Source organism: Uloborus diversus, chromosome 1 (assembly GCF_026930045.1).
Source record: "Uloborus diversus isolate 005 chromosome 1, Udiv.v.3.1, whole genome shotgun sequence".
Classification (NCBI taxonomy): Eukaryota; Metazoa; Arthropoda; class Arachnida; order Araneae; family Uloboridae; genus Uloborus; species Uloborus diversus.
The window spans coordinates 229,413,157-229,441,147 of record NC_072731.1 but is presented as its reverse complement, the minus strand read 5'-3'; the positions used below and the strand labels follow the sequence as shown (position 1 = coordinate 229,441,147).

Below are 27,991 nucleotides of genomic sequence, written 5' to 3'. Positions count from 1 at the left end.
AAGTACGTCAAATAATTGAATAATGGACAACTTAGTGCCCACACAAAAATGTCCTTAAGATTTCGCAATGTAAGATCTTTTACTCATCTAAATAATTAAAATGGAACTGTTTGTGAGCTCTTGGGGAAAATAGAAGAACACCGACAGAGAAAATGTTTATCCTCTTCCTCAGCAAACTTAAAACTGAAATTGCATGCGGGTCGAATACTCAATCAAAACCAACTAAAGAGCCAGAATCGTATTTTTTTTTTTTTTTTTTACTTATTACTTTGCCTTCTCTCCTTGGCTAAATTTACAAGATTATCTCTTTACGTTACATTCTTTTTTATGTTTTTCTTTCATACCTCATAATACAAATAATAACAGAACGAAAATTTATCATTTTATTCTATCTGAAATCTTTAAAGTGTGATAATTTTGAGAAAATGTTGTTGTGTCACATCGTAAATCAAATGTGTTAACTGCTAAATACTGCAAATTCAGACTGACCTTATTTTTAACCTTCTAAAAAGTTGAATAATAACTATTTCCTACACCAAAAAACAACAACTTGTGAAAATTTGCAAATGGGACAAAACTAGAGAAAAAACGACAATACACTCTCTTTTTCTTGAAATCTACATTACAGAAAACGTTAGACTACGTGGCACAGGTTTTGAGCTCATTACTTATTGTCCTATGGCAACAGTTAAATGTAAACAAACTGCCATTGGAGATTTCAGAATGTTCTATTCGATTTAATTAGTAATACACGTTTTTAAACCTTCACTTAACTATGCTACAAGACATTTTTTTTTTCGAAGTTAAGACAAACCTAACCTGACAGCGTCGTAATGCTGCAATTAGTATCTGCATATAGCCTTCACAATGCTACCAGGTTGAGTTTTCCCCAACTTTAGAGAGATGTTCGGTGCAAGGCGCAAAAAGTTCATCGTACTTTTTTTTTTTTTTTTTTTTTTGCTAGCGCATAAAAGCTCAGATCTTAATCACTCAATGCCTGTAACAAAACTAGGGTCTGTTGGGGTAATTTGGGTACAAAAATGAACTACTTTGAAATTTCCAGTCCTGTAATAAATTTATATATACATATTTTTCTTTTCCTTGCTTCAACCTAGCATTACGATTTTCTCGAATAGTTTTCTGAAAATTACTTGTTAATAGACCCATTTGAATATAAATGGCAAAAATAAGTTTCACCAAAACTAACCCGTGAATGGGGGAATTTGGGTATAGTAATGATTAAAAAGAAAAGCATAGTTTTTAATTTACTCAATATTTTCTAGCTTAGGTTGAATGTAGGTAAAATAGAAATGATGGGATTATGAATTACTATTTTTTTCTTTTAATATTAAGATGGACTTCAGACTGAAAATAGCACAGTATGACAAGCCGTTTATAGGCGGGAAGTAGTTTTTTGCTAAATAACATTTAAGCAAATTTAAACAACCTTCCAATCAATTTTTAGCACATATTCTCTTGGGTAGTGAGGACGCACACACATGTTTATGTTAGTAGTCCAATAAAATTATTATTTGTCCTTCCAATTGGTAAAATGTAATGTATACCCAAATTACCACATGTTTTTAAATCATTAATTGCGTGAAAACTAATTATGTTAAATATTGCAATTCAATGCCAAATTAATGTAAACATATGTAATGTCTACACCACACCCAAACTTGAATAACATAAAGTGGCAGGTTAATTAGTAGCACTAGTTGAAGCAGTTGGTTTGCATTGCATTGACATCTCCAAAAAGTTGAATTATTTTTTTTTTTAATCAATTTCAAAAAGAGTGCTAGCAGCAGATTTTTAGCATATATTATTAGGTAAAGATGATGTTTATAATTGTGACTTTTTGTAGGTGTATCAAATGAATAGTTTTTATTTTATTCAATAAAATATAAATGATACCCAAATTACCCCGACTACCCACATTACCCCAACGGACCCTACTTTAATATTAAATACATATTTGAAATCACGAGTAGTGAAAAGAAAAAGCACAACTAAGCCGGATGCAATTTGTGGGCCGCCAACTATACAGACCATTTACGTAACTAATTCTAGTTTTAGAACACTAAAAAATAGGTTAGAAAAACAAAGTTTAATTACAACCGAGTAAGCTGAAGCCAGTAGTAGTTCTAGCACAAAACGTGGGCTTGATAGATACCCACACCAATATCGTGTCATGTGTCAATTCTATAAAAAAAAATCCAAACAGAACAGTATAAAGCATGTTCATTTTTTGCGGTTCTACGATTCAGTGTGGGATGAAGGATCGGGCAGACCTTTCACCATAAACTAAACCCACACTAAAAATATTCCCGATTTTTTTCCTCTTTTGTCATTCACAGTTAGCGTGTTTTGACTTCATTGCATTCCTCACAAAAGCATATTTTTTTTCATCCTAAAACTTGCTGAACTTGACATTAGCCAAGGGAATATAACAGTACAGCAGAAAAAGAGCATTACCGACGGAGCTTTAGAACTTCTCCCCAACTTATTGTGTTTGTCTAACATTCCTTTCACGCCTATTCTTTAGCTATTACGCGGGCTAACGCTTATAGTCATGGGATCGCCAATAAAGTAAAATGTATCAAACTATTTTTTTTTTTTTTTAATATATTTCTCCTCTTAGTCGATTTTTTACAACTGCAGAAGAATGTGTGGCGCGACTACAGATAGTTAACTTTTTTTTTAATGGCATAAATTTTAAGTTTGTTGGAATGTTATGGCAACAGAATACGGTAACCAAGGGCGCCCATAAAGGGGGGCAAGAGGGGGCTCGAGCCCCCCTTTACAAATTAGAACTTCCTTGCTTTTAGCACTTTTTTCTTTACAAAAATGCAAAAATATTTCTTCTCCAGCCATTAATGAATAAGTTATTAAAAATGTCAAATTGTAATGACTCTAATCTGTCCTGAAATTGGTTTTCATGGGCAAAATATCATGCTTAACCATGGTTAAAATATCTGAGCCCCCCCCCCTTATAATTTTGCATATGGGCGCCCATGACGGTAACTTTCAAAAAAAAAATCAATTCACACAATCATATGAAAGAAGTAAAATCGCCATTTTAAATTAAGAGAAAAGAAAGAAAAAAAAAAAAACAACATAAAAAGATAATTGAGGAAAAGAAAGTGAAAGATCGAAGTTGAAGACTGTCCACATTAACTGGAGATTCTCCGGAAAAATTCGGTCTTTCGCCGATGACATTCACCAGGGCCGCTGAGAGACAAGGTCCCTTGTCAGTTTAGTCGCCGGGCTCCCTTCACCCCTAAAACTTGCCAAATTTATACTACTCCGATTCCCAGCCGGGTCCCCCTCAAGGGACGGGCCTAGTTTCTGACCAGGCTGACATGGCCTCTCGTCGGCTCTGACACTCACTGGCGTATGTCGACATTTACCAGGTTTCGGTCTTTTACCAGTAACAGACAAACTATTTCACCAAACAAAACTTTCACAGTTGACATTTCGTCGAATTTTCAGACAAATTGTTCTCCATCTTCTACCGTAAAAAAAGTATGCAGGTAAGACCCAAGAGAGATTTAACTGTATTTAAAGATCCCATTTCGAAACTCTTTATTAGCATTTGGTACTTCCTGTTTGACATCATTTTGAAGAAAGAACTTTGAGAAAAACGGCGTGATGGATGATTTATTTGCTTGACCTTGAGTTTATCAAAAGGGTTTGGCATTGTAATCGATAGCATAATCACGTCTGTAAATTTGCCTCACGACTTAGTCAATATTTTTATTCATCGAAGCGTCAATCACTTTAATCGTTTCAATCTAAGAACAGTAAAAAGTTCGGTTATGTACACTTCCTATAATTTACTAGATTTCGACGTTTGTGTCATTCAAGATTTGTTCTGACTCTTTTTTTTTTCTTTTAATTTTATTTTCTTTGAAACTACAATGTTTCATCTGATCTTCATTATTTCCATTTCTTACGAAAATTACTAAACCGCCTTTTCATCAAAGAGAATTCATTTCAATACAATAAACTACATTCAAGAACTCGACAAAAACTGCAGAAGTGTCCGTAGGCAAAAGCATTTAAAGCAGTGATTCACATTTTTTTCCCGTCTTAGTACCATTGCATAGCATACTTTACTAGGTTAATAGGTTGTTAATAGCTAGACGTAAAATAAATCTTGTAGCAAAAGCATAAGATACTAATTTCAATTAATGAAAGGCATTTTTAGTGAAATTTCTTCAATTAAATTATACTACTGCACAATGTTGTCACCTTCGGGATATATTCAACTGCAACAGAATTCGATCGAATCAAATCTGAAAAACGGGGGGGGGGGGGGGGATTCGTGTCGGTGAAACCGGGGGGAAGAGGGGGGACACCATTTGTTTGGAATGAAATTTTTATTTCCAATAAAATTTTGTTTCTTTTTGCTGCTTTATAGATAACTGCGTGCACGTGTAAGATAAATGAATGGAACTGAACCCCAAACTTTTTGAGACATTAGACACGAACATAGGGTACAGGGAAATTCATTATGATCATTTCTATTATAGGAGAGGAATATAATCTAAAAGAGTATAAAAGACTTTGAATATGATTTTTTTTTCACTGGAAGAAATTGAGGCATTTCTATCCAAAAATACGTCAAATCATCCGCAATTTTAACACTAAAAGCAATCTAGGCGAATATATCAATGCAAGATAGAATTATATTCCGTAGCACGTGTGATGCCCTAAGGGGCTGCTATGCTTCAAATTTTCAATTCGTTCAAAAATAAGGGTTTAAGAAAAGCAAAACGCCTGCGTAATTGACTTTTTTTTTTTTTGAAACTCTAACGCTATACCCTTTGTACTCCAAACGGTTAAGCATTACGTTCTCTTACCCTTGAAGGAACTACTTTTACTTTCGCTCCATCATTGCCAAGAGCAATAAACAGTAAACATCCAACATTCCATAAAAGAAAGCCACTAATTTGAGCAAAATACGCTTTCAATAGAGCGATGAGCGAGAAAATAACGAATGTGTCTCCAAGCATCCCATAGAAGCCACGCACAGTGTGGCATAGTGGGCAAAAATCCACCGAACTCGCGGGTTTTGAGCTAGGATTTTCTATTATGGCTCAAAATGCGGCAAAATTCTTCGACTATTTCGTAGTGGTGCTACAATTTTGAATTTCTTAACCCCCTAAGCCCCGCAGAGCTCAGAATGAACCCAAGTCGCGATTTTGAAAACTAAAAAGTATGACCATATTTTTTCCCTGATACGTGGCTCAATGCTTAGTATAAATCGAGGAATTGGATGATAAAACACAACTTTTGATCGCTGCCGGGTGTTTAGAAATGCTTTTTTCCACCGTATAAGTCATTAAAAACATTATTTTTCAGGTTTTTCCGTTGAAAAAATGGGTTTTAACGGTCTTCACACATGCCCCGCGCAAGAACAAATATATATTTTAATTCTAATCTACAAGTTTTCAATCATTTTCCAAAGTTCAAAAGTCAAAAACCTCCATAAAACACCGAAAAATTGCTCAAAGTCCGAATTTCAGCTCGAGATTCTACCATTGTCCACGGAAATACATCTGTGCAAATAGCGGCAAACAGCTTATTTTATATGTATAAATTTATATGTATACATTTTGAGAATAAATCGTCTGCGTTCGAATAAAGACCTTTACATTTAAAATTTCCGAATGCTTTTGATGTTTTTAAGAAAATTTAATGTATTAAAGTAACAGTTGGGCAAATGTGTAGACGCAATATCAGTATAATTGTCTATTACCTTGGATTAATCGTAATATTCGAATTGTAACAGGTATGTTCACTCTTTTACATAAGTATACAAAATAGAAAACTTTGTCCTCTGTTATATAAATAAGTATTTAAACAAATTATGTAAATTACATTTTTTTAAAAATTAGTTTCTGTGTGTAAGACCAACAAAACAACATAAATTTTAATATAAATTCAATAAAACTTTATAATAAAGTTAAAATAACATGTCTTTACTGTTTTTCATACAGAAAGTGAAAGCTAATGGATATATATTTGTGAATATTTGTTTTTTAAATTAAATAGAGTGAAGTAAAATCATATAAATTCATTAATCCTTTCATCCCTACCTTAAATTTAGCTGTATTATAACCTATAAATGATGTTGTTAGGAACAAAACTGGGCTAAAAGGGTTCATCTGAGCATTAATTGTTTAGTTTAAAACACATTAAAATTTTAACATGTGTTTTTACATTTTAAGTAAGAATTCCAACAAAAACACTTACGTAAAAGAATGAACATAGACTTACAATTCAAATATTACGATTATTCCGAGGAAACAGACAAACATACTAGTTTTGCGTCTACACATTTGCTCAACTGTTACTTTAATATATTAAATTTTCTTAAAAACATCAAAATCATTCGGAAATTTTAAATGTAACGGTCTTTATTCGAACGCAGACGATTTATTCTCAAAATGTATACATATAAATGTATACATATAAAATAAGCTGTTTGCCGCTGTTGCACAGATGCATTCCCGTGGACAATGGTAGGATCTCGAGCTGAAATTCGGACTTTGGGCAATTTTTCGGTGTTTTAGGGAGGTTTTTGCCTTTTGAACTTTGGTAAATGATTGAAAACTTGTAGATTGGAATTAAAATATATTTGTTCTTGCGCGGGACATGTGTGAAGACCGTTAAAACCCATTTTTTCAACGGAAAAACCTGAAAAATAATGTTTTTAATGACTTATACGGTGGAAAAAAGCATTTCTAAACACCCGGCAGCGATCAAAAGTTGTGTTTTATCATCCGATTCCTCGATTTTTACTAAGCATTGAGCCACATATCAGGAAAAAAATATGGTCATACTTTTTAGTTTTCAAAATCGCGACTTGGGTCCATTCTGAGCTCTGCGGGGCTTAGGGGGTTAAGAAATTCGAAATTGTAGCACCACTACGAAATAGTCGAAGAATTTTGCCGCATTTTGAGCCATAATAGAAGATCCTAGCTCAAAACCCGCGAGTTCGGTGGATTTTTGCCCACTATGCCACACTGTGCCACGCCAAACAACAAAAACCGTTTCTTCTTATTATTCACGAAACTCTGAAATTTCTGAAAGATTGACTGCACAAACACACCGGCAACATAAGCTTTGATGCACTAATTAAATCGTCTGCCAAAACTCTCCGGGCAGTAATTGGGCTCCGCGAAAGCGTGAGAAAAATGATTTCGGCATGGGTTGTACACAACGGGAAGCCCACCAGCGAATTCGAGATCATTTAATTAAGCAGCGCACCCTCCACTCTCTCCGGCACTCTATGGGCGAAAAGAATAAAACAAATATAACGCTACAAAACCTACAAAAGGAACTGATAGAGCAGCTGTGAAAACTAAAAGTGCCCAAACAGACGAGGGATGGGCAAGGTTGAGCTGTTAACGTGACGGTAAAAGTTAATCTAATGTGAATGTAAGTGCAGGTTGTAGTTGCTAACTTCAAAAAATATTATTTAATTTTCTTTTAAATAAATGCTGAAAAACTTGATTTGATAAGAAGGTTTTTTGTTAGCTATTCGCAACTCCAGAGCTTGAATACGCTACCTTGCGGTGATTAATAATATTAAAAAAAAGGTAAAACATTCCATTCCACGTGTTTTCTTTGGGGTAAATTACAGGCTTCAGACAGTTTGTGGTGTAATGTAATTTCAGAAGAATTGAAAAGAAAGCTTCCCACAAACACGATGAAAAACTACTGTGATTCACTAAGCGAATAATAAGTTACGGCATTTGTTTGTTTTACCTTTTTCATCCACCATTAGACAGTGGCTGCAGCGCCGCCTATAGTTTTTTGAAGTTGCGAATGGTTTGTATATGATAGTACAAGTATGTGTGTTTGACTTTATATTTCATTTCGCTATCTTTTACCATTAATCTTAGCATACACTATGAATAATAGAGCTCAAAATCAAACGGTTCAGAATTTTGTTATTTTCTTCATTGTCGATAGCCAACATAAACTAAGCCGGCGGGAAAGAAAAATACTCCTGTTACAAAGTAAAATTACATATAATAAATCATAAAAACAAAACAAAACCAAAAACAGCGGATAAGACCCAGGTGGTGTTTTCAAGATGTTTAAAATAAAACACAAAATAAATGACACTTTTTAATGTCTTATACTTTTTAATGTCTTCTACAAGAAAAGTTCTACGCATTAATTCCTCAAAACGACTAATATAGGGTAGACTGACCAGACAGTGAATGAACACTCAAGCGACATTTTATTTTCAAAAAATCATAACATCGTTGAAAATTGTAGCATGACAACCTGACAACGAAAAACATTTTGAATGGTACATATTTATTTTTGAAAATTTGGGGAAACGTTCTGCATCAGGTTTTTTTGGGGGGTTGAGGGGGGGATTGAAATGTAAAAAAGTGCCTCAAAAGAGTGAGTGAACGCTTTCTGCGGTTCAAAGAATATATTTTTTTTTAAATCAAATAGTTTAGCACAGTTAAAACAAACGAGCTGATGTGTGCATCACATGACTTCCTTTTACTCCAATTTAATGTCATTTTCTCATTATTGGCAGTTTTAATATTGTAACGGATTCGGTGCGACTTCCACTTTCTTGAAATGAAGACATAGTTCTTGATAAAAACACAGGAAATTTATTTACACTATGTACAGGAAAGATCTTCAACAACTGCTAAATTATTCATCAGCAATTAAGCAATTATCACACAACACCGTAAACTCAACGTTTACACACGTATCTACTTCCAAATACGAAAACAACACAGCGAAATGCCTCGCTATAAACAGAGCAAATACACACTCTCAGTTCGAAATCCTCAATCGAAACTAACTGTTTATCCATCGCTAACGGCTTATATATACCGAAAAGAAATCTCTCAAATATTCCAGAAAATGCTACGACGTTCTACAACTACACTTCCATTGATAAAATCAGTGAATGAAATAAGAAAAAAAAAGAATAGGGGATTGTATACTTGAGCCATATGTTAAGGGGTTGTATATTCATTACGGGAAACTATTTACAGGTTACGTTACTACAATAATTACTATTTACAGGATTGTAACATTGCCCACTTCCTAAGGACTGCACGTCCCGGGCAGTACAATCCCCAGAAAGGGTGCCAAACTTCTATCACAAGTTCACAATTACACACATTAAATAATAACTAACAGATACAGAAAACACAATAATAACAAGAAATATTACTAAACATTAAAAGCAAAAATTATCTACGACTTTTATGTTATCAACCATTGTTGTTTACGTAATACTCATGAACTATGGCCATAGTATGGGGCTAACCGATCATAATGTACAACCCTAGGTTTTGCATTAGGTGATTTTTGGATCCTCACTACGACGTCATTTAGTCGGTTAAGGACTTTGTAGGGTCCATCCCAATGCGACTGCAATTTGGGTGACAGACCTTTCCGTCGGATGTGATTCCATAACCAAACCCTGTCGCCTTCGTTGAATTCATGTCCAGTAGACCTTGTGTCGTATCGGGTCTTCATCTTCTCCGCCGCGATCTTGATTCGCTCTCGTGCGAAGTTATGAACGTCTTCCAACCGGGCCTGGAGATCCTGGATGTACTCCTCAGGCGATGCAGGCGCATCCGGAGGACGACCGAAGACGAGATCACAAGGTAGCCGAAGCTCTCGTCCGAAGAGCATCTGAGATGGGGCATATCCGGTAGTCTCGTGGACAGCACTGCGGTAGGCCAGCAGGAACAAAGGTAGCTTCTTGCCCCAATCCTGTTGATTTCTGGATACCATAAGTGAGAGATTGTTCAGGATTGTGCGGTTAAATCTCTCCACCATGCCGTCCGATTGTGGGTGTAGTGGTGTTGTCCTAGTTTTCTCAATTCCGAGAATTTGACATAGGCCCTTAAACACAGCAGAGATGAAATTCCTCCCTTGATCGGAATGAATCTGCAAAGGTGTTCCATATCTCGAGATCCAGTGTTGGACTAGAGTCTCTGCTACGGTGGTAGCCTCTTGATCTGGAATGGGATATGCTTCCGGCCATTTGGTGAAGTAGTCGATGGAAACAAGAATGTATTTGTTCCCATCAGCAGTTCTTGGTAGAGGACCCAGGATGTCAATCCCAATTCGTTCGAAAGGAGCTCCAACGTTGTACAGATGTAGCTTCCCTCTGCTTCTCTTCTTCGGTCCTTTACGAGCAGCACAGGCGTCACAAGAATGGCACCACTTCTCCACGTCATCCTTCGCCTTGCTCCAGAAGAAGCGCTCCCGAACTTTATTGAGGGTTTTCAAGACACCAAAATGTCCTCCAGTCGCACTACTATGTATTTCTTTCAGAACATCTGAAATCCTTGATCGGGGAAGTAGTAACTGCCACCTAGACGTTTTGCCGTCATCAGATTCCCATTTTCGGTGTAGCACGCCGTTCCGTAAATGGAGCGAGTTCCATAAAGCCCAGTATCTTTTTGTTGCAGGACTGAAGATGGAAACGTCCTGCCAGCTAGGTCGCCGACTGTCACTTTCCATGAACTCCAAAATTGGTTTTATGTCGGGGTCTTCAAGTTGATCTTTTCGAACTTGGTCGTCACTCCATGGATCAGGTTCTGATGATGTTGGAGTCACTGTCACCTGATAGGCGGTAGGGCCTATGGCGGTAGGGTAGTCGTTCCATACTGTTTCTCGATTCGGGAACAATAGTGGCAGTTCTCAGGACAGGGTCTCCTTGATAAAGCGTCAGCATTACCGTGAGATAACCCTTTTCGATGCTTGATCTCCATGTCATATTCCTGGAGCCGCTGTATCCATCTGGCTATCTGGCCTTCCGGATTTTTGAAGTTCAAAAGCCAAGTTAATGAGGCATGATCTGTCCGAAGCAGAAATTTTCGGCCGTAGAGGTAATGATGGAAGTGTTCTACAGCTTTCACTATGGCCAGTAACTCCTTTCTGGTGACGCAGTAATTTCGCTCCGACTTTGATAAGCATTTGCTCCAGTAAGCGATGACATGTTCATTTCCGTCAATTTCTTGGGATAAAACAGCTCCGATGCCCTCGTTGCTCGCATCAGTGTCCAGGATGAAGGATTTTTCAGGCTGAGGATAGGCGAGGATAGGCGTTGATGTTAAAGCCTCCTTCAGTCGTAGAAATGCATCTTCGCATTCTTTGGACCATTCGAACTTTTGCTTGCTCTCCGTCAGCTTATGCAAAGGTCGTGCAATGTTGGAAAAACCCTTTACAAACTTCCTGTAGTAGGTGCAGAGCCCCAGGAAACTTCGCAGCTGATGGATGTTTTCGGGACGACTCCAACTCTTGACAGCAGACACCTTTTCTGGATCGGTTTGTACACCCTCAGAAGAGATGATGTGACCAAGGTAGTTCACTTCCCGGCGGAACAAATTACATTTGGACGGGCTTAACTTCAGATTGGCTTCCTTAAGCTTTTGCAGCACCTTCCTAAGATTTGCCAGATGTTCTTCGAAACTGCGTCCCACGATGATGATATCGTCTAAATAGACCAGACAGGATTCGTAGGAAAGTCCTCTTAACACTGTCTCCATAAGACGCTCGAACGTAGCTGGTGCATTGCAGAGGCCGAAGGGCATCACTTTAAACTGCCACAAGCCTTGTCCAGTTGTAAACGCTGTCTTCTCTCGGTCGTCAGGGTGTATTTCAACCTGCCAGTAGCCGCTCTTCAAGTCCAGGGTCGAAAACCACTTGTGTCCGGAAAGAGTGTCCAAGGTGTCGTCTATCCGTGGAAGAGGGTAGCTGTCTTTCTTGGCGATTTCATTCAGCCGTCGGTAATCGACACAAAATCTGGTGGAGCCATCTTTCTTTCGGACTAAGACGATGGGAGAGGCCCAAGGACTGGAAGAAGGTTCGATTACATCATTCTCCTTCATCTCTTTCAGGAGGGTCTCAACCTCTTCCTTCTTGGCGAACGGTAGTCGTCTTGGATGCTGTTTAATAGGGGGGTGTTCTCCAGTGTAGATCCTATGCTGCGTTAAATTCGTACGGCCAACATCCTCCGATGTAGATGAAAACAGATGCTTGAAGTCATCCACCAATTGTTCCGCAGCAGTTCTTTGATCTTTCGATAAGGGTGCACTCCCAATTAACTTCGATGTCAAGGACTCAGAAGACACAGTCTCGTGGGAATTGATTCTTCTAATGATGCAGTTTACTGGAGTACAAGTTGCCAGCACTTCACCTTTCCGGATATTCCTTGGCCTTTCACTCACGTTGACGACTCGCACAGGAATTACATCTTTAGAAAGGTCCACCAGCGTAGATGCTACCAGCACTCCTTTTGGGCTATTGCTTAAGTTGGGGTATTCAATGAGTCCAAATCGAAAACTATTGCTTTCTTCAATGGAGCCAGGTATTAATGATTCTGACCTTGAGGGAATCGATAAATCTGTTTGGGCTATTATTTGATGAGCGGATTTTACATCACTTTCTGCGGGGAAAACGGCTATGTCTTCTCTCATCGAGTGCAGCTCATTTGTCTTGAAGTCGAGGTTGAAGTCATACTTCTTTAAAAAGTCCAATCCGAGAATGAAGGGGTATGTGATAGCAGCAACGAATGCCGTATGATGGTAAGTGGCATTTCCAAACACAATTTCTAAGTTTACTTTACCTTCAATCTCGATCTTGTCACCTGTCACAGTTTGGAGGGTAACGCAGGGCGGCGTCCATAGAATGTTGGGTCCAAATTGACGAGCCACATCTGTTCTAATGATTGTAACATTGGCTCCAGTGTCAATAATCAGTTCGCAGGGAAACCCGTTTACGTATGCGTAAACAAACAGTCCATTACTGCCGCCACTCGTCGATGAAATCTGGAAAACTTTAAGATGGGGCTCATTCCAATTTGGCGACCTCCGCCCCGCGAGATTGCCATGGCTTAGTTTTCCTGGACCTGGGAGGGAGAGGTGCTCTTCCCTCTGGTTTCTTGGCGAGCTTCACAGTTTCTTCGTAAGTGACCCTCGCCGCCACATTTCCAGCACTTAAGTGATTGTCCATTTTGGTACTTGGGAGCCGAAGTCCTTTTGAGGATTCCTGCAATTTCTTTTATTTGCTTTTCCAGTTCAGCAAAGCGTGACGAAACCGGATCAGGCTCATCAGTTTTCACGCCGCGGATTGAATGGCGATCCTTGCGGGTTGCTTGCTGGGCGGCCTCCAACTTCATCGCATACACAACAGCAGAACTCAGGTCTTTGACATCCGCCATCCGTAGAGCTTTCTGGATTTCCGGATCTCGAACCCCGTCGATGTAGTAGTTGAGTGCCAGGTTGTCTCGAACATCCGCAGGACAGTCGCAAAAAGCAAGATGAGACAGTCTCTCGACGTCCGCCGCTAGCTCTTGCAGGGTTTCCCCTGTTTTCTGGAAACGGGACTTCAACTGGAGTCGGCTGAAATCTTTCTGGCACTTCTCACCGAAGCGAAGCTCCAACGCAGATGTGAGGGCGGCGAAATCCAGGCGCTGGCGGTCCGGAAGGGTCTGAAGAATGTCCGCTGCGTCACCTCTCAGGGATGCTGCAAGATGGCAGGCCTTGGTAGCAGAGTCCCATCCGTTCGCTTCCGCCACTATCATGAACTGAGTTTTGTAAACCTGCCACGAAGTTTTCCCATCAAATGTGGCAAGTTTAATGGACGGTCGAGCAACCGATGTGGGAGCGCCAAACTGTACAGAGCTGCTTTCCGCGGTCGCCAATCTCCTTTCCAGGTCTTTAAAGATGTCTTCTTTAAGTTGATGAAATTTTCTATCTTCTTCTTCCAGTTTATTTTCTACAGCATTGCATCGGCCTTCAACGGAACTTAATTTTTCTTCAAATTTCTCTTCGATTTTATTTTCCACTGCGATGAATCGGCCTTCAACTGCCTCAAACTTTCCTTCAATAGCATCAACTCGATGCTCTATCTCATTAAATTTATTTTCCATCACAGTCTTTACCGAAGTAAGATCGTTTTTAATTTCCTCTTGGTTAGAAACTAGGTCATTTTTCAGCACCGTTAAATCACTTTTCAATTGGTTTTGATTAGCCGCCATATCATTTTTTAATTGTTCTTGATTAGCTGCCATATCATTTTTTAATTGTTCTTGATTAGCTGCCATATCATTTTTTAATTGTTCTTGATTAGCTGCCATATCATTTTTTAATTGTTCTTGATTAGCCGCCAAACTTTCGGTCAAGTCACTTTTCACAGCATTAATTGCTTCCAGAAGTTGTTTTAATTGGTCATCCATTGCGCGAGTAATCACCATAAAAACAAAGTCTATAAATTCAAACAGTCTTTATGAAAAAAAATGTCCAAAGTCACACTTACTCCAAGAAAGTCCAGAAGAAGCCCCACGTTGGGTGCCAAATTGTAACGGATTCGGTGCGACTTCCACTTTCTTGAAATGAAGACACAGTTCTTGATAAAAACACAGGAAATTTATTTACATTATGTACAGGAAAGATCTTCAACAACTGCTAAATTATTCATCAGCAATTAAGCAATTATCACACAACACCGTAAACTCAACGTTTACACACGTATCTACTTCCAAATACGAAAACAACACAGCGAAATGCCTCGCTATAAACAGAGCAAATACACACTCTCAGTTCGAAATCCTCAATCGAAACTAACTGTTTATCCATCGCTAACGGCTTATATATACCGAAAAGAAATCTCTCAAATATTCCAGAAAATGCTACGACGTTCTACAACTACACTTCCATTGATAAAATCAGTGAATGAAATAAGAAAAAAAAAGAATAGGGGATTGTATACTTGAGCCATATGTTAAGGGGTTGTATATTCATTACGGGAAACTATTTACAGGTTACGTTACTACAATAATTACTATTTACAGGATTTGTAACAATATGATTTAATAGTTTACTCTCTAAATATCACTAAAAATGACCAAATTGAAACCAGATTTTAAAAATAAATAAATAAATAAATAAAAATAAAAAAAATCTCCAAATTTGTCGCCAAGTTGGCGACAAAACTTGGCAACCAAAAGACGGGCAATATATCGCCAAGTGTTCGCCAAATTATAACACCACTTGAGTTTACATCGAAATTAATAAGGATTTCACCCCAAAACGGGTTCAAAGATCCCCTTTGGAGCATCCGAATACAACCAAAAAGGAAGGTGCACAACTAGACCCCACTAGGAGTCTACGTACCAAATTTCAACTTTCTAGGACATTCCTATCTTGAGTTATGCGACATACATACACACATACGCACATACGTACATACAGACGTCACGAGAAAACTCGTTGTAATTAACTCGGTGATCGTCAAAACGGATATTTCGGGTATCTGTACGTTCCTAGGCACATATCCACGTGTGGTCGGATTGAAAAAAAAACCCAACATTCATTCGGGGGTGAGCAAAATGGAAATTAAGGCCGATTTTTGGGTGAAAATTTTTTCGCGAATACAATACTTCCTTTTTACTTCCTTTTACAAAAAAGGAAGTATTGTATTCGCGAAAAAATTTTCACTCAAAAATCGCCCTTATTTTCCATTTTGCTCACCCCCAAATGAATGTTGAGTTTTTTTTCGATTCGACCACATGCGGAAAAGTGCCTAAGAATGTATAGACACGCGAAATATCCATTTTGACCATCACCGAGGTAATTACAACGACTTTTCTCGTGACGTCTGTATGTATGTGCGTATGTGTGTATGTGCGTATGTATCTCGCATAACTCAAAAATGGTATGTCCTAGAAAGTTGAAATTTGGTACATAGACTCGTAGTGGGGTCTAGTTGTGCACCTCCTATTTTGGTTGCATTCGGGTGTTTCTAAAGGGGTCTTTTGCACCTTTTTGGGGGGAAATCATTGTTAATTTCGATGCAAACTCAAGTGGTGTTATAATTTGGCGGTCACTTGGCGATATATCGCCAGTCTTTTGGTTGCCAAGTTTTGTCGCCAACTTGGCGAAAAATTTGGCGATTTTTTTTTTTTTTAAATCTGCTTTCAATGTGGCCATTGCTAGTGATATTTAAAGAGTTAGAGAGAGAATCCCATTAAAATTGCAATAATAGGGAAATAGCATTAAATTGGTGTAAAAGGAAGTCATGTGATGCACACATCAGCTCGTTTGTAAAAGGAAGTAAAAAGAAGAAAAATATCAAGAGTCTCGTCTTCACAGCTAAAGTGGATCAAGTCCATAACTTATACATGGTGGCAATTTAATTTTAAATCAGAAATAGTTTTGGAATTGCTCCACTAAGTTATGGAAGCCTCATACAAAGGTATTGCGTTCAATACAGAAGCAAGTCACGCAGTTGTAGCTGACAAAAGTTCGATCCATGTATTTTCTTCACATAAATAATAATCAATATTTTCCAAAACATTTTCAGTGCGGTATTATTTTCTTATCACCAAACTGGTTTTCGCCGATGCAAATATGGCAGTTTCACGTAGTTTGAAAATCAGAAATTCCTCCACTTTAAATAACCTGTGGATTCAGAAAAAAAAAAAAAAATCCGTATCGATTTTCAATTTATGTAGGATGAATAAAGTACAGAAACCAGTTCTATTCATCTCCTTCCCAAAAAGCAACGTCATGTACCTTGTAGAAATTGGAGGGGAAACTTCTGACTTCATCCGTTTACGTCATCGGCTCAAATGAAATGATGTTTTGTAAAGCAAATTAACAACAAAAATTCTGATTTTTTTTTTTTTTTTTAGATAAATAAATGTACTCACATTACTTAAGTTATTTAATAATGATTTTCTCAACTTAGCTTGCAATTCAGGGGCGGATTAATATCCGGATAAAGTAACATTCGTTACCAATTATCTGTTTAGGCACATCAGCCGGATAGGGAGCAGGATGCAGTATGTCCACTGGATATCTATTACCATCCCTACTTGTAGGGGGGGGGGCAGCCATACATACCGTCTATTTGGGAAGGCCTGACGAAAGGCTTTCCCGAATTTTTTTGAATTATTTCAATTAAAAAGTTTTTTTTGTAGGCGTAGGAAAAGTTGATTTTTGAACCGCAGTTCAAAATCATTCAAAATTAAATTTCGTTCATCAACAAATTATGAACCAGGTGACAACATGATTAATGGGCCTCTTAGAAACGGGGGACCCTAGGCCATGGCCTTTTCAAAGCCCGACTAACTAAAAGTGAGGCCCAAGGCCCACAATAATTTTGAGGCCCCCTGAAGGCTATTATTTTAAAACTGTGGGTATTTTTTGTATAGTTGTAATGCTATGCATAATTCTTTAAGTAATTTGGGGCCCCTTAGGAAGAGGGAGCTCCAGGCCCAGGACTAGTAAGCCTGTGCGGTAATCAGGCCCTGGGCCTTTTAAATAATCAGGCCCTGTTAGTACCTACCACCCACGCAGGTTGGTGGAAGTTTCTTCCTTGGAGTAGGAAGAATTCACTTAACGCGTAGATCAACATCGATTACACGTTCTCTATATGAATAAACAACTACCCAGAGTTCAAAAGATCTTGAGGTCTGAAGCTTATCAATACATTTTCATGCAAATGAGGGAACTATATTAGCGAACCCAGAATAAATATCTCCGTAAAAAGGTAACCCACTTTCCCCGAGTGACGAGCGGAATTTCAAACGGAGGGCCCTTATCTTCGTGTTTGTTGATCTTTCCCAGCGAACAACACATTCTGATCATGGCGAGGATTCTTCACCAGTAGCTGTCTGCCTTGATGGATACAAACGGCGGGAAACTGGGGCAGACCGCACAACAAGGGAAGCTCTCTGCTTTGTAAACCTTGAAACAATTATTTATACCGGTGAAGAAATTAATAACCAGAGAGCAAAGCGGAACAGGAAGATGTGAAAATTTAATGGAATGTTTTTTGCTCATTTTAAACTGTACGGCGTGGTGGTAGAATCAGGGCCTGGTAACCGAATAAGCCAACTAGGCCATGGCTTAAGGCCCCCATCGTTAAGGGTCCCCAACTGACTAAGATTCTTTTACTTCCAATCTATTATTCAAGAAAACAAAATGAAATTAATATTTTGTCTTCATTCTCTTCTGCATACTTCAGCGGCCAGGGTGCTTTGCACCCCAACAAATATTTTGAGCGAGTGCTCAAGCAGTGTCGCACACCTGAAGTCGTTACCCATGGTTACCTGTAAATATTTGTTTTTAAAGTTTGGTTTAAGTACAGGGAATCTCGAAAAAGTGTTTAGCATTTAGCCTGGGGTCCCCCACTACCTTTATCGAACCCCGGATAGAATGTCAGTTCAAGTGCTACTTGATGCATGGTCCCCTGTAATGTAATACAATTTATCAAATCGAAAATAAATTCCTACACCAAAAATATAAATTTGACATAGTACACGAAAGGCGAATTTATTGCTGATTTTCTAAAAAAGAGAAATACAATGTGTCATGCCATAAAATTTCCTTAAACCAAAAACATGAATTTATCGCCAACTTGTTAGAGTAGAGATATGCATCTTGTCTTGTCAGGTCAAAGGAAATTTCTACACTAAAAATATGTTTGGCATTGTTCAAGAAGAACATTTATCCATTGACGGAGTAACGCACTTTATGCCTCGTCGCATTGCATTTTTGGGTGCCCCCTTGTCTAATGTCATCATTTTTACTACCTTTTACAAAAAAGGAAGTATTGTATTCGCAAAAAAATGTTCACTCAAAAATTGACCTTAATTTCCATTTTGCTCACCCCCGAATGAATGTTGATTTTTTTTTTTTTTTGGACTCGACCCACACGTGGATAAGTGCCTAAGAACGTATAGACACGCGAAATATCCATTTTGACGATTCTCGAGTTTGTTACAACGAGTTTTCTCGTGACGTTTGTATGTACGTATGTATGTGCGTATGTATGTCGCATAACTCAAGAACGGTATGTCCTAGAAAGTTGAAATTTGGTTCGTAGACTCCTAGTGGGGTCTAGTTGTGCACCTCCCCTTTTGGTTGCATTCGGGTATTTCTAAGGGGGTCTTTTGCCCCTTTTGGGGGGAAATCATTGTTAATTTCGATGTAAACTCAAGTGGTGTTACAATTTAGCGGACACTTGGAGATATATCGCCAGTCTTTTGGTCGCCAAGTTGTCACCAACTTGGCGACAAATTTGGCGATTTGATTTTTTTAAAATCTGCTTTCAATTTGGCCATTGTTGGTGATATTTAGAGAGTAAACTATTGAATCACATTAAAATTACCAATAATGGGAAAAATGACATTAAATTGGAGTAAAAGGAAGTCATGTGAGGCACACATTAGCTCGTTTTCTTATGCAGTTTCAGATTCGTTTCTCGCCCTTAATGTAGTGGGGGTGTCTCGCAGTTGCCACATGTGCGACTTGGTAAATCCGCCACTGAATTTATCACCACTCTAAAACCAAGTAAGATGTATAGTGTGGAGAGTATTCTGTACAAAAAGTGATTGGCAGCAGCATTCATTGTACAGTCCCCCCCCCCCCCGCATCTAAAATATGCTTTAAATAAAAAATGTGTATTACTCAGTAAACGGGAAAATAATGTAGAAACTATACTTGATAAAACATTACTTAGCAACTGTGTGTTTCGGCATCATTGTAAGCTCTTTTGTAAAATCTAAATTTATCATTTTCAAAAATTTGATTTTCTACTTGAATTTTACGATTAATTAATTGATTTAATGAAACAAAACCATAGTACAAGATTCATAGCACTTCAAGGCTTATTAAACATATATTTAAAAAAAAAGAGTGAAGTAATGACTATATGATTTTTTTTTTAATCAGGTTTAAAAAATAAATAAACCGACAAGTATTTTGAAATGTTTCCCTCAGAAAGAGCAACAGTATATAATAATTTAATAACATTAAAAATCGTAAATCAGATTATGTATACAATGTAAAATTTAAATAAAGCAAAGCTATTGGTGAAAATAAAGATTACGTAAGCTTAAAATGTGAAGTATATTTTCATTCTTCCTAACTTGAATTTAAAAGAACAGAAAAATCGAGTCGAAGAAGACTGAAACCCAAATCATTATCGATGCTCCTTAAAAACTTTCAATTTTTTACTTATATCTTCGCCAAAAGTTATATAATTAAAACCCCCAAGTTCTATGTTCAAAATCTTTCAGAAACAATCACTACATTCTACCAAGCGCAAATGGCTACGAAAAAAGGTAACTTTGCGAATATTACTGCCGGTATTCATTCCTTCTAAGAATGTAAATGCGTGGAAAAACAAAAGAAAATAATGGATTATTTCCCTAAAGAACAAAAGCTTGCTCATCAATCGTAAAGACTTTAGATGGGCGTCAAAGGAGCTTGATTCCTGGTATTCTACTGCAAGATATATTTCTCGGAAGGATAAACGTTCATTGACCAAGAGGAAGAAAATAAGATGGACGAAAGATACTTTTATTTCAAATCTAAACGCGAAAGTGTTCCCTTTGGAATTAGTTAAGTCTGATATATTTCGAGTTATTCTTTTCATGTCGCAATCAAAGAGATGATGTGGGCAGAGGTCTTCCCTCTTTTATTTTACTAAAATATCAGGCTAAAAATTAGGGTTGTTAGAGTTCAGCCAGTGGTGGTTTAAACCATGGATAAAACCGGTTAAAACCGGCTTGGATGAAATTAGTTTTGTCCAGTTTTGGCCATTGGGCGTGGATATTCGCATCTCCAATAAACTATAGAGGCGCTGTAGCTACTGTCTAATGGCGGATGAAAAAAGGTAAAACAAACAAATGCCGTAACTTATAACTTGCTTTGGCGCTTAGTGAATGACAGTAATTTCACATCGTCTTTGTGGGAAGCTTTCTTTTTTATTCTTCTGAAATAATATTACACCATAAACTGTCTGAAGCCTGTATTTTACCCCAAAGAAAACACGTGGAATAGAATGTTTTACCTTTTTCGGTAGTTGTGTTTATCACCGCAAGGTAGCATATTCGAGTTCTGGAGTTTCGAATAGGAAATAATAAAGTTTAAAAGCAAAACAACTGAGTACCACATAATTAAAAGAAATATGAGACATCAATCCCATAATAAGTCACTATTCATTATTTAAGTAAGCAGTTCATTTCACACCCTATTATCCAGTAATAAATGACGGCATGTTCCAAAAGGTTAGTCACCTCATAGGAGAATTATGTGATATTTTTTCAAGAATATGTTTAAAACAGTGTAAATATGTAGCACAATATATACCTATTTGTTTCATAGTTTTATGCGCACAAAATGAATTTCAAATTTAATCAAAGTATATTACTAATTTTTTAATACATTGAAAATATGTCACAAGTTTTGTGAAGAATAGCTATTAGTTCATGTTGTAGGCTGTTTAGTAGTCCTAATAAACGATAGTCCTCTGTCTTCCTTGTGAATAGCTTTTAATGTTTAAAAAAAATTGCATTTAATCAATAAATCAGTTTAAAAAATTATTTCAATTATGATAAATACACATCCTTTTTCAAAAAATAATTTAGTAAAATGTGCAATATTATGCATATGTATGTGTACACATATTAATGTGTTTTTATACACTACAGTTTTGGCCAGCTGATGGTGGTTAAATCCAGTTTTGACCGGTTTTAACTGGTTTTTGCCAGTGGCATGGCCAAAAGGGGTTTTGCCCAGCCAAAATTACAAACATGCTAAAAATGTTACGTTAGAAAAAATGAAGATGATGGTGTAGTGAAATGTAAAACGCTGTAAATGACAAAGATTGTGATTTACAAAAAAGAGCGAAATTTAAATCATACGGTAAGCTTCTCGCAACATTTTCTCCAAACATTTTCAGTTTTGTCATTTACGTCTCTTTGCTACTAAATGCCTCACGTGTGATACTTATCTTCATAAAAGTAGAAAAAATTTTCTCAGCATTTGAAGCTTTATAATCATTAAATCTATAAATCGAAATGTTCATACAATTTAGGGCTCTGTATTAAAAAAAAAATGCTAGCTCGCATTGGTCTGCGACGCAACGAGAGAAGGGGGAGGAGTCAAGGAGAAATGCTGAGTCCTTATTAATGATTGTTGAAAATGTTGTCAAAAAAATTGTTTTATGAAAACAATTGAAAACGAGAGAAAGAGGGAGGGAAAATATTTTATTCACAGAATGAATAAAATTCGTAAATTGTATTACAAAATGTACGAAAAATTACAGCAGCAAAAATATTATGTAAGTATTCGGGATTACCACAAGAGTCAGTATTGTTCGCAAAATGATCCGAAAAAATTTCAAAGGTAATTTCACCCGAGGTTTTAAACTTCAACGTCAATAATCCTACAGTTGAAGAGAGAACAAACAGCGGTGAATTCCCCTCACAAAGAAATAAATAACCTAAAACATCCTTGGGATGAGTTCCAAACGCCATTTTGTGGATGTCAAAAAGAGCATGGAAAAAAGTCATACAGTTTGATTGCACCCTGAGTACGCAATTTTGGTCTTATTCCAAACTATTCAATAACTACTCTCATTAAGCTACACACATGTTTCTGTTCCATGAACCATTTCCCAGATGACTTGAAAGCGGTGGAGTCAATATTCGGAAGTCCTATTAAAATGTCTGGGTTCCGTGGACTTTTTCCAAATGTTAGAAAGTACCAGATAAAGTTCGTTCTCTTACAGTAGTCGGCTGCAATGACGAACTAATGTTCTTTGTCTTTATGGAGAACCAAAGGAGCTTCTGGAGCTGATGTCTATGGTTGGAGCAGAGAAATATGGAATAAGTTTTGGAAGTTCTGTGAAAAATAATTAATTTAATTCACTAGAAAATTCTAGGGGCAGGGAAGGTTGAAAATATTCACAAATTGGTTTCTTTTTCCTTTTTAATATGCCTTCACAAATAATTATTTTAAAAAATATCTCATCTTTCATGTTTTCAAATCTATATAAACATTGTTTAGAGGAACGAGCAAATATATTAAAATAATCTATTCGTTGTTGGCTTATAATTTGTTCTTACGGTACTTTTCAGCGATATTAAACCTTCTTCCAGGGCCGCGCCATCCCTATGTGCAAGGTCGTGCGGCGCACGACGGCGCAGAGTCAAAAAGGCGCCGAGATCTACCAATCAAAAATGCTCCAAATGAGTGGAAAAATCTCCAACCAAAAAAATAAAATTGAACTTTTTATTTATCTAATAGTGAAGGTGAAATTATATTGCTCATTAAAACAAGCAATCCTCCTCGCTGCCTTTCTAAAATTAAAAATATTGACTTCTTGTGTCCAAACATGCAATTCAAAAACGATATCCTTTACATTGAAAACTCATGATGCTAATTTATGCATACATGAGCATTTTTCTTCATATGTGGAGCCGTGAATGCTGTTTCGGTATGTCTATAATTTCACAAGGTTGAGCATACGAAGCGCGAGAAATTTGCTAGTCTCCATTTTGGTTCTTGCAGTGAATATGTTGTATTATAATTTATGCACCTCCAGAATGCCAAGTTGAATGTTTTTCAAAAATATTCTTTATTATTGAAGAGAAAAAAAAACGCGTCTTAGGAAAACAATGTGATTTTGATAAGAAAAAAATAATGATGTTGGGGAAAAACTTAAGTTTCTTTCAAAAAGGAATCTCTGACTTAAAAATTGTCTGTACTATTTTCGTTTTTCTAGTTCGTCTGAAAGTAAGATAGTCTTTAAAATGCTATTCCCCCGACTTTCTCTCTCTCCCACCGCCAAAAGCATTACGAAGCATCTCAAATTTCGTTTTCAGATCTTCAATTCCGCAAAATTTCCAGGGAAAGCCCTCGAATACCAAACAACATCGCTTGAAACTGCGTTCGAAAATCACCTATAATTGCGTTTTTGGAGCTTCAATTTTGAAAGATTGCCGACCCTAATGTTATCAAATATGGTCTTACAGTCGCGTTTTTAAGACTTCAATTTCTGAAAACATTCGGGCAAGGGCCTCCGAGTCGCCTTCCTTTAATATCATTAAAATTTAGGTTTTTAAAACATGACTTACGTAAAATTTAAGTGAAATAGACTCTGAACTTCTTCTCCTAATATCATAGAATATTGCTTAAGTTTTTAGGGCTTTAATTTTGAAACATTTTCTAGGGGGGAGCTCCAAAATCTCCTTCCCGTAAAAATTTTCAAAGTTGTCTACAATTGCGTTTTTGAAGTTCAATTTCGAAAAAAAGGGGCGGGGGGGAGGGGAGGAATTGATTTCTATCTGTTTTACAAAAAAAAAATGGGGTAGAATCCCAGAGTTCTATCTCTTATTCTAGCGTCAATAAATGTGGCCTATAATCGCGTTTTAAGGCTTCAATTTCTACAAGCTTCCGCGGAGCCCCTTGTACCGTTTTCCCCATAACCACCACAAAGACCGTTTAAAACTGCGTTTTTATAACTACAAATTTGAAAAATTTTAAAAGAGACTTTTTTTTTCAATGTGTACCATTAAAATTATTTTCTAGTTGCGTCACTGCTCCTGTTTTCATGTTTTGACAGGCATAACTGTTTTATTAATTACTAGTGGTACCCGCACGGCTTTGCCCGTAACAGAAAAATTAAAAGGTCTTTTGGTTCGCCTGTGCATTTACAAATAATGTATGGTGAATTTTCTCGCCAATTGGCTTGTACCCATGTTACAGCTCCACGTTATGATATTTCGTATGTCGCCAATTGGCTTGTGTCCATGTTACGGTTCCACGTTATGATAATTTCGTAATTTACTCGTCCATCTTATGATAGTTTTGTTCTTAAAATTGGAATAGAAAAAGAACCACATAGAATTTTCGAAAAATCGCTTCGAGGTGCACACCCCATGCTACAAACTAAAACTTTGTGCCAAATTTCATGAAAATTGGCAGAACGGTCTAGGCGCTATGCGCGTCCCACAGAGATCCAGACATCCTCCAGACATCCAGACAGAGAGACTTTCAGCTTTATTATTAGTAAAGATTTATCACTTAGAGATGACTCACAGTGGCGTGAACTTTGATATTTCAAACATTTTCCTTTTTCCAAAATGCATTATTAGTACATCAGAGGAGCTGCTGAACTCGAAATAATTTCGAGATATAAAGTAAAAACGTACACCATAAATACAAAATTAAATATTCACACGTTATTTTTTTTTAAATAAATTAAATGCCAAATATATTTTTTCCCATTGTATATATTTGTTTACAAAATCTCTTTCCAGGTGTTAAATAGATTTTCCCCCAACGCCAGAGCATAAAGGCGCACAAAAACATTTGCACGACGGCGCCGATCAGGCTTGGCGAGGCCCTGCTCTCTTCCATTCTTCTTTAGAATTTTAAAAATAAATAACAAAATAAATAAAATGCATAATTGAAGTTGAAATATTGCAGAATGTTCCAAATAATCTTCTACACGTTTTCGGGGCAAATCGGTGGTGATTTCGATGCAGACAAAAGTGATGTTATAATTTAACGACTACTTGGCGATATATCGCCAAGTTTTTGCTCGCCAAGTTGGCAACAAAAAATATTTTAAAAATCAGGTTCCAATTTGGAGCTATTGGCGATCTTCAGCGAATCAATTAAGTTTATAAAAAAAAATTGTCGATAAATTGGAAAATGAATCCCTTCGAAATACTCTTTCGCATCGATTCACAACCAACTAGGAGTATTTATTTATAATGCTTTCTTGCTCACTCTAAGGCATTATTTTATTTTCGCTCTTTACATACGTTCACAGGGGTATCAACCTGGGGTGGGGGGGGGGCATAGCGCAGACTGCGCCATTGAAATTTTTAGGGGGTGTTTTGAGGGGTATTTTTTACTTTTTGAGGGGGTACTTGGTTGGGGGGTCTCCGCGTTATTAAGGGGAATGCGCCCTTGCTCTTAAGGAAGCACCCCTGCACGTTCATATTGCATACAGCTTTTATACAACTTCAGATCACAGACGTTAAAGCATCATCTTTTCTTACATTTAAAAGTACAATTCTTTGCTTTTATCACACTTTCCTATGTGTAGTAAAATATCTATACAGCTATTGTTTTAAGAAGTATTGACTTACATGAGTACGCACACCCATTCTTTTCAGCTGTTAAAAAACATCGATTATTTAATAAATGTGGGATCAACAAGTAATTTTTGTCACAAATTAAGCTCTGCTTACATGTTGTTGTTCCTGCTTCGCCATCAGTTTAATGTAGGAGTCAATGGGCTTACTGCGAAATTGGCGAGATATACCCAGGTAGGCATAAATTTTGGTGCCGAATTTCACAAGGTATCGCCAAATGTTGCCAAGCGTATGACATTTGGCGATTTTTCGAACCTTATAGGGAGTAGGTTTTTCTTGAATTTATTAGTCTCCTCATCTGATTAATCAGGGGTGCCCAATTAGCCCTACTAAGAGAGAATACTCGCGGAGACTGCGCCAATGCAATTTTTAAGGGGTGTTTGCTATTGGAGGGACCTTATGGGATTGGGGGGGGGGGAGATACACTTGGATAAAAACCAATGGTTGATAACCGTTGACGTTTCTTTGATTCAATAATATGTTGGTGTTGTTCTTTTGGCATTTTTACCTTTAAATGTATTCAAAGTCCATTTATTTCAGTGCATCTTTATTTCAAATGTGTTCAAATATGCGTTAATTTCTGACATGCCCCCACTTTGCCTCATCATGTGGGAAAGAAAGGGTATCCAAACATGTTTTTTTTCATTATTCCTCTCACAGAAAATAATCTAACAAAATAAAAGGATTCTGCTCTGCTTCATGCTTTATCCATGTGACCATGTGAACCTAAAGTATATACTCGTAAACAGGGGTGCCCCGTCTAAGGGCAATGGGCGCACCCCCTCAATATCGTAGAGCCCCCCGCCCTCCCAAAAAAAATTTCAATGGAGCAGTCTGCACCATGACCCTAATTAGGTGGCACTCCTGTCGTAAAACTTATCATAAGTTTCATTAAGATAAACAATAGTCTGATTTTAGGGTATTTTCTAAAAGCCCGATCTTACTCCTACTTTCCATCGGGGGAGGGTATGTAACTTATTTACATTCATAATATTAGAAAATTAACTCAGAACTTCAGTAAGTTCGCTGGTTTTTAACAGTATACATTGTAGAATTAAAATACGTATTTTTATGTATACTGTTTTGTGCATAAAAAAAAACCATCTCATTTTAATTCTACTGAAATGTGAAATGGCAGTAATTTAAAAAATTCTGAATCAAAATCATTTTTTGCGATCATCAATTCATGTTCCATTTGTTACAGGTGAAAGAAGTTTTACATTTGAAAACAAATCGCATAAAGTTGTTTCTACAAATGCGGTTTTTAAATTTTCTATACATTAGCTGTAGACAATATTTTCCACAATTTACACATTAAAATTGCAAATTTAAAGAAAAAAAAGCTAACATTTAAAACTCTTTCACTGTACAAAAATGCTTTGCCATTAAAAAATAAAAAGCAATTTAAATTTCACTTTTGAAGATCCAACCATCCTACTTTAGAGCATGCCGGTCCTACCCGCAAGAAAATACAAACATACGTCAAAGCAGCTACCGAAATACGTACGGGAGAGCCAGGCGGTTCAAGTTTACGATCAAGGTAAAAAGACCCACACACAGGTAAAATCCAAACACGTGATACATAATATTGACATTGATCATCAAAATCTACACTTGAAATACAAAAATAAAGTACTTACATGACGATCTTGTATTAGTGCAAGCGCTAGCCGATTTCTTGTCGCGTTACATCCAAAGAAAATAAAATCTTTCGGGTAAAATACACCGCAACCACATTCCCAAACGCACGCTTTTCCACTTATGAGTCATTCTCGTACTCAGCGAGTGCGTAAACCTGAAAATCAGCTGTCTGCGCACGCCTGGTGCGCAACTTTACTATTTCCGGCGAAGGATTGCTGGAAGGAGTATTTCGTACTACGCTCAAAAATTCCTCTTTGAGGTTTGCTATTGTTGGCTCATTATCGTTCAAATCATTTCTGTAGCAGAGCAACGATTACGATTTGATAACGAGTAATGAATTGGAGGTAAATATTTGTGTAAAAGGAAAATGTGCAG

General features: G+C 37.1%; 1 protein-coding gene across 1 annotated transcript in view; it reads right to left on the bottom strand.

Moving 5' to 3' along the window:
- Positions 1 to 27,717, bottom strand: part of LOC129225641 (ras-associated and pleckstrin homology domains-containing protein 1-like) — a 167,749-nt gene extending 140,032 nt beyond the window's left edge. Inside the window, exon 1 of the mRNA XM_054860112.1 lies at positions 27,616 to 27,717. Within this exon, the coding sequence (XP_054716087.1) occupies positions 27,616 to 27,617 (2 nt within the window). The 5' untranslated portion in view covers positions 27,618 to 27,717. The remainder of the gene's footprint in view (positions 1 to 27,615) is intronic.
- Positions 27,718 to 27,991: the final 274 nt, after the last annotated feature.